Genomic DNA, 12156 nt, shown 5'->3' on the forward strand with positions numbered 1-12156 from the left:
CAACGAACAGAAACCACAGCTTTCGGAGGCATGAAAATTTAGGTACGCTAAGGTTAGCCAACGGTTAGCTTTTGTTGTCACTCACCAAAGAGGTTGCAGCTCATATCTGATTGCGGGTGAGCTAGCGATGTAGCGCCGCTCGATACGCTTGTCGGATACGTTTCAATGAAGCGATACCGGTGTATAATGAATGGTTAAAGTTAATAAATGTGAATGATACTTGAAACATGAAGGCAGCGACAGTTAATAATGGTATGCTTTTATAAATTTCGTAAAAATGACATAGAGGTTAGTTGGCTGAGTCAGCTTAAGTTTACTGTAACCTTGGTGACATCGTCCGGCATGAGCTTTACCTGCTTAAGCTGCCACTGCAGTGTTTCAACTTGAGTCTGCAGTATCACAGATTCCACACTGGAGTACATTCCGGCGGCGGTTCCGACCGATCCGACAACTGATCCACCGCCGGCCAAGCCGAGACCCAGGGAAGCCAGGCTGCTGCTACTGACTCGCTCGTTGCCGAGACTACTTCGGCCCAATCCGAATCCACTCGCTCCACTCGTACTGACGCCGCCACCGTTCATCACACCATTGATAGCATATCCGCTATTGGCGGCCCGATTCACCAGGCGGCGATTCTCCTCGATGAGGTTTTGGCATTCCTGGAAAGACGTTAACAGAAAAACATAAAGCATTAGACGCTGAATGATGACGAACTGTACATGTGTTTAGGGTTTCGTAGAACTGCTACAGCGGGTCACGTATTTTGGTATTTCACATCAAAAAACGAATACCGACTGCGCACTGAAAGGGCTATATTTACCCTTTTCAATAGACCACATAAATCTGCCGCGCGAGTACTCGCAATCTTTCGGCGTACCTCGTACCATAGTCGTTTTCTGGGTCTTTCATGTCGCACAATATACAATGGCATGACCAATCAATTTGTTTTTAATTATGCTTTACATCTCTATGACAGAGGCTCGACCACCGTCAGGGGAGCTTGCCAGTTTCCTCTGTTTTATAGATGCACTAGGCGGTCTGTTGCTGGGCCTTGTGACCAACGAAATGCATATGCACCTACACATATTATAGAAATGAAGTTGATACACTACCCGCCAAGATTGCACATGTAACTCACAATTGAACATCTTGCGACGTGTTTTAAAAGTTCTAAAGGGACACAAATTTTACATTGAAAATTTAGAAAAATGATCTTAGCTAGTAGCCCATTGAGGCATACTCTGTTTTTTCTTAAAAGAGCAATTGTTGCAAAATCGCCAAATTCGCTGTAATAATTCCAATGTAATAAATAATACACAAATCTGATCTATTCATTTTATGCATTTTACATTCTTCGCATCAGGTAATTATAACCTTTACTTCAGAGACTAAGTGTTTGAAAGACCAAAAAATGGAAGCCAAATATAATTTCGTATTCACTACACAAGCATCCGTGCAGTTTACTAACCCCCTGGCTATTCCTTTGATGTTATTGTTACTAAGAGATACGTATTCAGCGCTTACTAACAGAGCCACAAGTAACTCCCTTATCACTAGAAGCTAACATCTAGTGAGGGCTGGTTTGAAAAAGTACGTACGATTTCCAACCCCTCTGATTCCGTTTCTTTTCCATAGACCTAGCACAGCGTTACTTGATACTTTGTCCTCACTAAAATTGGCTCAGATAATAACTATCAAAGCCTTTTGTTCATTAATTGTTGTGGTCGCCCCAACTGTAGGGGAACAACTTAACTACTAATTAGAAGTATCCTGCAGAATTTGATAGAAGATGGTACAGAATGATGAAAGACCGCCAGTTTTCTATGGATAACAAAAAAAGCACGAAGAAGCGTTAAACTGAGTACTAAAGAGGATTTTCGTAAAAGATTAGCATTAAAATATCTTTTTTTTGCCTCTCGGATTTGTTCTTTTTAGGTATGACAATCGCTAAAACCGAGGTCCTAGAAGTGGTCTAACGGATTGAATGTCACCCACTCACTTTTTTACAGAGGTGACTGAACCGATTTCAGCAATCTTGGTGACAAATGAAAGGAGCAATTTCCTAAATTCCAACTCTTATTTCTTTTTTCAATTGTCATTTTTGATTTGGCAAAAACTTTGCACAGATGTTCCTATGGGCTAAAGATGTCATTTAGCTATTAGTGAAAAAAAAATGAAAGTCACAATGGTTTGGAAATAATCGACCGAAAAAAGAAACCGTTTTGGCTATAAAAATATTTTTATCAATAATAGGCCCTCGACTCACTAAATTTGACTCACATGCCAGTACATTGTGTTAGCGGTTACCTAACTTTGGTAGTACTTAGCCATGAGCCTATTATTAAAAATATTGTTGGAGCCAAAACGGTTTGCTTGATCGGTATAGTGTCTTCGGCAAACTTGTAAATAATAATTTTGCTCTAAAAAAATACACTGTAAAAATATTTCAAATTTTATTTTTAAAGATTTAAAAAACAAGTTAATTATTCATAAATTATTTTTAATTTCGTTTGAATTTTTTCTCTAAAAACATAAAGTTCTCGTTAATCTTAAAGTTTAAGCATCCTGGTAATTACATTGTTGCTAGAATGGTTTGTTGTTTATATAGATTCCAACATGTTTTGTACCTACATGAAAACAAGGAGAATTTAGTATTCGGCTTAGATTCAATTTTCGAACATTTTTTCCTGCAAGTGATCCTACAGCAAAAAGCTATATAACACTGAACAAAGGACACGAAACGATATATTATAATCATATATGGGTCATTCCATCTCAAGTGTGCACACCCTATGTACGCGACGATTCTCAGATTTGGCTCAAATTTTGTGGAATGGTTGATTAAGGTCATTAACATTATGCAAAAATCCCAATTTTGGTGCCGATCGGTCCACTCCTCGCCCCGTAAGACCCTTCCCTTTTTTGAAAAATAAATGTCAAAAAGTCTTGTTTTCTTTCAATTATAGCTTCAAAAGTATGATGCCTAAAAATGAATTGATACTTCGATTTTGAAGAAAATAAGTTGAGGATTCCAGAAAAAAAACAATATATTGTTCCTGCATTTCAAACATGGAATTAATTTTGTCGGTAAATAAGTAGGGGTACTGGGGGTAAGCCCGGCCCCCTAAGGAAAATGATTCTTTAGTAGAACTTGATGGCAAATATTGTTATATTTCTTTCACAGAATCACAGATATGAAGACTGTCAGTACTTTCAAACTGTTATTTTGATAACAAGGAATAGTGAAGTTTTGAACCTAAGATAAAAACGACGTTTAGCAACCAGTGCGGGTGAAACCGGCACCCCTTGGGGGTAACACCGGCACCTAAGTTTGTTCATGAATTTACTCGAATTAACTGAACCAATTTGAATTCGGAAACCGCCAAATAAGGGATCTTACATTTTTGTATGTTACTGTTGAATTTGGTTGTTGGCGGTTAGCTGGTTCTGGGGAGATTGCCGGAACAAGTTCCAGTGAACGATATGCATAAACAATGAAAGAATTTCATACTCGGCAAGCCTATCACGTGGCACTTCAAATCATATTTATAACGAAGCCAGGATTACCTTGACCACACCGCATATTTTGAATACCACCGGGAAAGCGCTCAGTTGTCAGTGTGTCAGTGTGACTTGATTCATTACATTTGACATCTCTAATAACCCTTGGAATCATTCATAAATCACAGAAGAGCTCAAGTGCATGGTTGTAAGTCGATTTATTTTTTTTTTTGCAGCGAATTACCGGTAGTAGTTGAAAAATATGTGTCAGTAACATCCAACTAACCTCAGACCATGTCGGGCTTACCCCACTCACTGGGTGACGGTGTTACCCCGACAGCACACATTTTTTTAAAAAGAGTATTTCTACTAATTTATCGCTTCAATTTACGTCAGATCGAATTTCTGTGATTGCTAACAATACAGGCAATAAATTGTAGAGCAACGAAATATTATTTTAGTCTTTTCAAATGAATAAAAGCTTAAGTTCCACTTACGAAAAATTACATCCGTTTACGCATCAGCTGCAGTAGCGTGTGTTTTGTCTATTATTTTGACGTTTGACGTTTCACGGTGGCTTCGATGTGTCTTAAAATATCTAAAATATTAAATATCATCACTTCACATTTTCCAAAACACAGTTAATTAGCGTTTTCTAATAAAATTCAAGGGGTGACGGTATAACCCTCAGTGCCGGGCTTACCCCCAGTACCCCTATAGTTTGATTTAGCATTTCTCATCATTATTCTGCTAATATCTCTGAAGCAGGCTTGAATATGGACATCCTGAATAATGCAATTTGCAGAAAAAATTTCAAGAAATCCAAAAAATAACAATTTTAACCGGCAGTGTTGCCAGATATGTTGTTTTTACAGTTGAAAAATTAAATTGCATTTTTCGGCCAATAAGTATACTTTGATTTAAAATTCGACAATTGCATCGTCTTGCTGAGCAAATTTTACCCGAAACTACCTGATTACGTGAAGGTATTATGAGTAAAACTTGAGTTACAGCATTCTTCAGGGACCATTCATTAATGATGTCACCCAAAATTAGGAAAAACGCTTGTTTTGTATTCATTGAGGATGGATACGATAAGAGCATCCTTAACGCGCGCTTCTATATCCCGTTTAGCAGTGATCTATCATCACTTTATACCTCTGTATGACAAGTGTGTTTTGTAGCACCAACAAGTAAATGCGGTTTTCTTGTTTTTATGTGAACTTCAAAAATAAGAATCCAAATCAAAAATTTAAAAGTTTCCTAAAAATCCTGTAACTCGAGTTTTTCTCACAATACCTTTACGTGATAGGTGTTTTATGGGTAAAATTTTTTCAGCAGCACGATACAATTGTCGAATTTGAAATCAAAATATACTTATTGGCCGAAAAATGCAATTAAACTTTTCAACTGTGTAAACATATATGGCAACACTGCCGGTCAAAATTGTTACTTGTTTAAATTTTTTGAATAATTCTCTTCAAATTGCATTATTCAGAATGTCTATAATCAATTCAGTTTCAGAGATATTGGGAGAATAATAATAAGAAATGCAATAACTTTTCTCAGGAACACGATAGAATTGCTTTATTTGAAATCAAAATATTCTCATTTGCCGAAAAATGCAATTCCATGTTTCAAACGCAAAAACAATATATCTGGCAACACTGTCGCTCAAAACAGATATTTTTTGCCTTTCTCCTAGAAAGGTATAGCAATCACTACAAAAACTAAAGGTATAAAAGGTAAAAAAGTCGTATATCACTCGACTCAGTTTGACGAGCTGAGCATTTTCTGTATATATATGTGTGTGTATGTGTGTGTAACGCTCTCCCAATCTCACTCGATTTTCTCAGAGATGGCTGAACCGATTTCAATGAAATTAACTGCAGATGAAAGGTCTAGTTATCCCATAAGACCCTATGGAATTTTATTGTAATCTGATTTCTAGTTTAGAGGTTATGTATCAAAATGTAAAAATCACGAAACATCAATATCTCAGAAACTACACAACCGATTTCAACAAAATTGCTTTCAAATTAACGGGCTACCTAAAAAACCCCTTACTTTTGAATTTTATGAAGATTGAACAGGTGGTTCAGAAGTTATGGAAAGAAACGTGTTCTGTAGACTATTTAATCTCACTCATGTTTCTCAGAGATGGCTGGACCGATTTTCATAAAATCAGTGTCACATGGAAGGTCTTGTTGCCCCATAAGACCTATAGATTTTTTTTTTGCAAACGGACTATAACTTTGCCTGTTATGTTTAAAAATGTGAAATCCAGCTATGAAAAGAAACATATTTCGTAGAATACATAAACTTACTCACTTTTCTTAGAGATGGTTGAACCGATTTTCACAAAATTAGTGTCAAATGAAAGGTCTAGCTGCCTCGTAACACCCTACTGAATTTTACTGTAATCGGACTGTAACTTCGTCTGTAATGTATCGAAATGTGAAAATCACGAAACTTCATTACCTCAGAAACTACACAACCGATTTAAGCAATATTGATATCAGATGAACGGGCTAGTTAAGGGTTAACTGATGAATAATGATTGAACACGTGGTTTCAAAGTTTGGCTGCTCTATGCATTTTCTTATATATATATATCATATATATTATATATATTATATATATTTTTATATATTTTTCATAAGTTCGTTATGTATTAAATTGTTAAAACAACGAAAGTCTATTATCTCAAGTATTACACGACTTATTTGAACATAACTAGTGTCATACGAACGAGTCATCTCTCAAACTTACAAATAACAAAATTCATAATAATTTGATATGTGGTTCAGAAGATATGGAAAGAAAAGCAATTCAGAGACTTTTTGAAATTATACCTGCTTTGATCAATATATGTAGCCTCAACATTATTTAAATATGGTATCGTACTATTTAAACGTTCCTGGTATTGCTGGTGATTAAATTTTTCGAAATAAGGAGTCATTTCTTTTATTTCGCTATTGCTTAAGCACTAACATAACGTCAAACTTCATAATTTATTATACTTCAATTACAACATCAGTATTTATCAATATCGGATTGAAGCGTTCATGTAAATCTATTTCTACAAATAATAAGTTTGAATGAGAAAAGCTGGGTCTGACCGCTAGGTGGATTAATTTAGGTTTTTTTTTTTGAGTCCTCAACAAATTTTCTTCAAAATCCATGAATCAATTCACTTCTGGACATCATGCTCTTGAAGCTATAATTGAAAGAAAACAAGACTTTTTGACGAAAAATTACACTTTTCTCAAAAAAGGGAAGGGGCGAGGGGTGGACCGATCGGCATTAAAATTGGGATTTTCGATAATGACCCTAAATCAACCATTCCACAAAATTTGAGCCAAATCTGAGCAGTTCGGTCACATGCTCGTATCTTTTTTTCACACTTTAGATAAAATGGCCCATATGTTTATTACACTAGCTATAATTATTCAATTTTACTCTCAAGTATTCGAAATGTGAGACTGTTCGAAGTTTGAATCAAAAATATGTATTCAAAAAGACAAAACTTTTTTTTTAACTTTTCCGAAGACGTCACACCGATCAAACTCTAGAAATTATTTGTTATTATCATTACCGTTTTTAACTGACTCTTTTCAAAAATATTATTCTTCGTACGAATATCCAGAACGTAAAGTAAAGGCCGCAGAGATTAACAGGTAGTGTTTTTTCAATGGAGAACTGAAGTGTATGTGCTATTTCATTGCACCAAACAATAAAGCTCTTGTGACCTGGAGACACCGCTAGATGGATCGAATCGTGTTTTATAATTTAATAATTTTAATAGTAATTAATAATTTTTACAACATAATTGTTTCAAATTAACGCAAATGAAAACAACTTGTTGTTCGTCGGTTGTGTCTCAAGGAAGTAATCTCAGAACTTTACTGTTTTATGGTGTGTGTTCTACAATCCCATACGCGAGTGATCATATCCTAAAACGATTTTAGATTATTACCGTAGCGTAACTCACAGAATTTCAAACGAACCAAGTATGGTCAAGATGAACTATTGATATGTAAAACAAGTGTATTGCCCATCAGCATTCACTGTAAACTTTAACTGGCCAGATACAGCAAAATACAGCAGGGTACGAAAAGGTTAACTCGAAGAGAGGGTCGAGATCATATCCCTAGATTGGTGCGCATCGCATCGAATCGAAAAGACAGCTTTCGCATACCGCGAAGGAATGCGTAACGCCATCAAACGCTATCTGTCGAGACATGATCCATACGTATATATGTGGAGAAGACATCGTCAGAAGTGTTTCTGATCATCTGAGCGCACGATTGAAATGCACAGGCTTTGAGCCATCTCAGGCGCGAAACAATAAAGAACACACTACTGCGCTTCTGCACTGCACAGCGCCCCCGAACGGACGTACACGCGTTAGCTGTCATCAGGCAGAAGCGAAACGATGGATGGATATGTAAGCTTACGGGTATAGTTATGTTTAAACTTGCTGAAACATATTTCGCAATTGCGATGCAACGTGTTGTTTCAAGAGAACAGGCAATACCAACGGCAAAACAAAACCGACGCTTCGATGCATGTGTATGGAAAAACGAGCGTCTAAAAAGCCCTGTTCTAGATGAGCTGCAAACCGGCTGTCATTCGATTCTAGTGCATCTTACCGATGCCGCCGCCACTGGCAGACAAGCGAGAAAAGGAATTTGCAACAAATTTGCATTAATGAGCAGAATGGTCGTTGTTACATTTGAGATGTGTGAAAATGACTGGATGAAAGAGGTTTTAATTAACGAGTCATAGCAGCTTCTCACAGGACCGCGGATTTATATGGGCCATAATGGCGGAACAGAATGCAGTACCGTGTATAGTGTTTTTTTTTTTTTTTTTTGGTAAACCGTCCGGTGTGGGCCATTTTCGGGGACCGTTCGAAGCAAGTTGTTGGTTTCAGTTTGAAAAAAATATTTCTTGAGTCCATTGTAAAGATAACAATATTTTTGACGTTGTTATTCACCCGAACCAGGGCACACATTACTTTATATTGAAAACTGCTATTGATATTCGTCACACGACAATCCTCACCTTGCTACGGGAAAGAAACTCGAACCCCGAGGAGATCGAACAGCGCCTAAGATCTTTCATAACGAATCAAAAATTATACACTAAACGGGGGCACTTCATAGATTAAAACTGATCACGGACTAAAAAAAATTTAAGATGTTTACAGCACAACGTATACGTTCAAACTAACATAACGGGTAATTTTACGAGAATTTCCCAGTAATAGGTAAATTATTCGTATGTCGTCTTCCTCACAACCCTACCTGATCAGCACTAGGTAAACGTGCTGCAGATATGAATATAAATTTCTGCCTGTATAACTCATACCGATCATCTGGAAACAGCGATTGTTCATGTTGTTTTGTACATAACAAGAGTTTTTAAAAAATGGTATAAAATACGAAATCGATCCGCGCTTTTGATAGGCAGAGTAAAATTTACTGATTAATGACTAACTGTGATTGGCTTTAACATATAAAGAATTAGTTAAGAGAGTGTTGCTACCATATGCATTTTTTTCGCTTTGCCAATAAAACTGCTGCGTTTTTCAAGTGTTTAGTTTTTTATCGTCCTAAAGACTAAAAATGATGACAGATTTATTCTGAATACACTCCATATTTAGCATATAAATGCTAATGCCTACTGTTTCTCATGCTTTTGGCACCTTGACCTATATATTAGCACATGTCATGTCAATAGCGGCGAGATTTTCACATTAATATATATGTGCCCTGACTCGGTAAAACAGCAGCGCTGAGAATGTCGTTAACTTGACAATAGAAGTTCATTATAGACTGAAAAAAAATATAAAGCATGAGGAAAAATAAACAAAAGCTACCGCGCTACCATTTACGTTTACGTTCTATTTGGCAAACACAATTCACACATGGCTTAATGATTAAATTTTTGAATACAAAAGAATTTTTTAAAACATACTTAGGCTTGGTGGTTGGCGCCAATTTGGAACTCCTCCTATAACCTTACATATCACTGTAGGATGGAGGCACAAATACAAAATATACGTACAAATTCAGTGGATTACGGTTTACTTATCCCACGAACAAAGTTAACTTTAGGTTAGGGTTAGCGATTACCTTCTACTTTAAGTTTAGTTCTGTGAGGATAGTATATTTTTTAATTACTAGATATTGTAATTTTGTATGTTTTACCTTTTTTATCTAGTAGGCAACAAAGATTTAGTTTCATAAATGGAATTTTGTGATTAATTTCGCATACACGTTGCGAATGTTCCTACCACTAAAGAATTAACTTTATCTCTCTTACTTCCTTTTTCTTCTTCTAATGATTCTTAGTTTTTTAATATTTTATCTAAATTATCTGACGTCTAAAGTAGCTTGTCATTATTTTACCACAGTATCCTTTAGGTTGGTGTACCATGGGAAGAGTTGCCAGTGGTAACATCCCCCGCCCCGTAAAGATGGGTATTTGCCTCAGCTTTATCGCTTCTGTTCACTTCCAGTACCGCCAACTTGGATACTGGCCTGCGGAACACTCCGTCGAATGTCTGGACCGCAACTTGTCTTACCCTGCCATCTTTCGCTGTAATTACCTCTAGTACTTTTCCTCGGACCCATCCATTTCGTTTCGAATCATCGATAATTAAAACCAAATCCCCTGGCTGAACTGGTTTCGCCTCTCCGAACCACTTGGTTCGTTTAGTCAGTGCAGGCAGGTACTCTCTTACCCAGCGTTTCCAGAATAGGTCAAGGTTGTGTTGAATTAGGTTTCATGAACTACGAACTGAATGGTTTGAATCGGTCATGTTAACCGCTGGCTGTTTCACTTTATTAGAAGACCCGAGCAAAAAGTGATTAGGTGTGATGGCTTCCTGCTCGGCAGCGTCAAGGGGCAGATAGGTCAGCGAGCGAGAGTTGACTATAGCTTCAGCTTCCACGGCTATGGTACACAGGGCCTTGTCATCTAGCTTGCGTTCTTGGGGTAGATTAGTCATTGCAATTTTCACCGACCGAACCAAGCGCTCCCAGGAGCCGCCCATGTGTGGGGTAGAAGGTGGTGTGAATAACCATTTCGTGTTGGTGTTGGTGAAAGTGGCGGCCGAGTCTCCATATAATGCGCTGGATTTGTTCTTTCAGGATACGATCAGCTCCGATGAAGTTCCTACCGTTATCGGAATAGATTTCGATCGGGGCACCTCGTCGAGCAACAAAACGACGTATACAGGAGATGCAACTTTCTGTAGTCAAATCGAATGCTAACTCTACATGTACAGCACGTATAGTGAGGCAGGTGAAAAGGGCAATCCACCTCTTAGCATTTGCACGCCCAACTTTCACAGTAATCGGGCCGAAATAGTCCAAGCCGACATAACTAAAGGGACGAATGAAGGGGGACAGTCTCGCCGCCGGTAGTGGTGCCATTCTAGGCACGGACGGATGTGATTTTTTTTTATTTTACACCACTGACAGCGATCTGATACCGTTTTCACTAAAACACGCAATCGTGGTACATAAAAGCGTTGACGCACTTAATTAACCACCGTTTCATAGTTGGCATGTAGGTACTTCCGGTGGTAACTGTCTATAACCAGAAAGGCCACGCGATGGTGTTTTGGCAGTATGATTGGGCACTTTTGGTCCGCCGAAACTAACTGCAAGGCACCTATGCGACCATCAACACGCAGGACGCCTTGATCATCTAGAGCTGGTGTAAGTTTAAATAGCACACTAGATTTTTCGAGCGATTCATGTTCATGAAATGGCAAGCTCTCATTTTTTCGAATGACGGTAATCTCGTCTGCATATGCGTCTAACTGCACAATTCTCCAAATCAAGTTTCCAGCATCATGTAATTCTTGTTGGGTCAGAATTTCCCTCGTGAAAGGTTCCTGCGTCTTCTTTCTGCACGCGTTCACAAAACGCCTCACGTACGCTACTGCTCTTAGCAAGCGATACCAATTCGAAAAGCGTTCAAATTTTATTAGTGATACTGGAACTATTTGATGGACAAAACAGGCATGTAACTCCTCGCTGGTAGAGTTTTCCTCTGTCGTTTGTGGCCAATGTTTTTCATCCGAGTACAAGAACTCTGGCCCTTGAAACCAGCGGCTGGTGGAAACAAAACACGGTCCTTTGCCCCATTTGGTGGCTTCATCTGCCACGTTAAGTTTACTCGCCACCCACCTCCAATCGTTAGCATTCGTTGATGACAGAATCTCGCTGACTCGACAAGCAACAAATTGTCTATAACGGCGGTGTTCGGATTTAATCCAAGCCAAAACTGTTCTCGAGTCGGACCAGAAAACTTTCCGACGAACAGTTACAAAATGGCCATTGATGATGAAATTTGCAAGCCGCACCCCCAATGCAGCGACCATCAATCCTAGTCGAGGTACGGTGGCATGCCGGATAGGTGCAACTTTCGTTTTCGCGGCTACCAGCGTGCACTGAACGGTTCCATCCGGCATCTCAACACGGAAATATACCACAGCGGAATAAGCATCCTCGCTTGCATCAACAAACACATGGACCTGTAAAGTGTCGTAAACACTGGTGCTTGCGTTCATAAAATAACAGCGTCGAATGTTGACCTTCTGAACGAGGTGAAATAGTGCGATCCATTTCTTCC

General features: G+C 38.2%; 1 protein-coding gene across 9 annotated transcripts in view; it reads right to left on the reverse strand.

The window, feature by feature from the left end:
• LOC129723323 (uncharacterized) overlaps positions 1-12156 on the reverse strand; it is a 243328-nt gene that overhangs the window by 15011 nt on the left and 216161 nt on the right. For all 9 annotated transcript variants that reach the window (XM_055677488.1, XM_055677486.1, XM_055677485.1 and 6 more), the window contains exon 4: positions 354-659. In XM_055677488.1, coding sequence (XP_055533463.1) covers positions 354-659 — 306 coding nt within the window. The remainder of the gene's footprint in view (positions 1-353; positions 660-12156) is intronic.

This window comes from Wyeomyia smithii, chromosome 2, assembly GCF_029784165.1.
Source record: "Wyeomyia smithii strain HCP4-BCI-WySm-NY-G18 chromosome 2, ASM2978416v1, whole genome shotgun sequence".
NCBI classification, from domain to species: Eukaryota; Metazoa; Arthropoda; class Insecta; order Diptera; family Culicidae; genus Wyeomyia; species Wyeomyia smithii.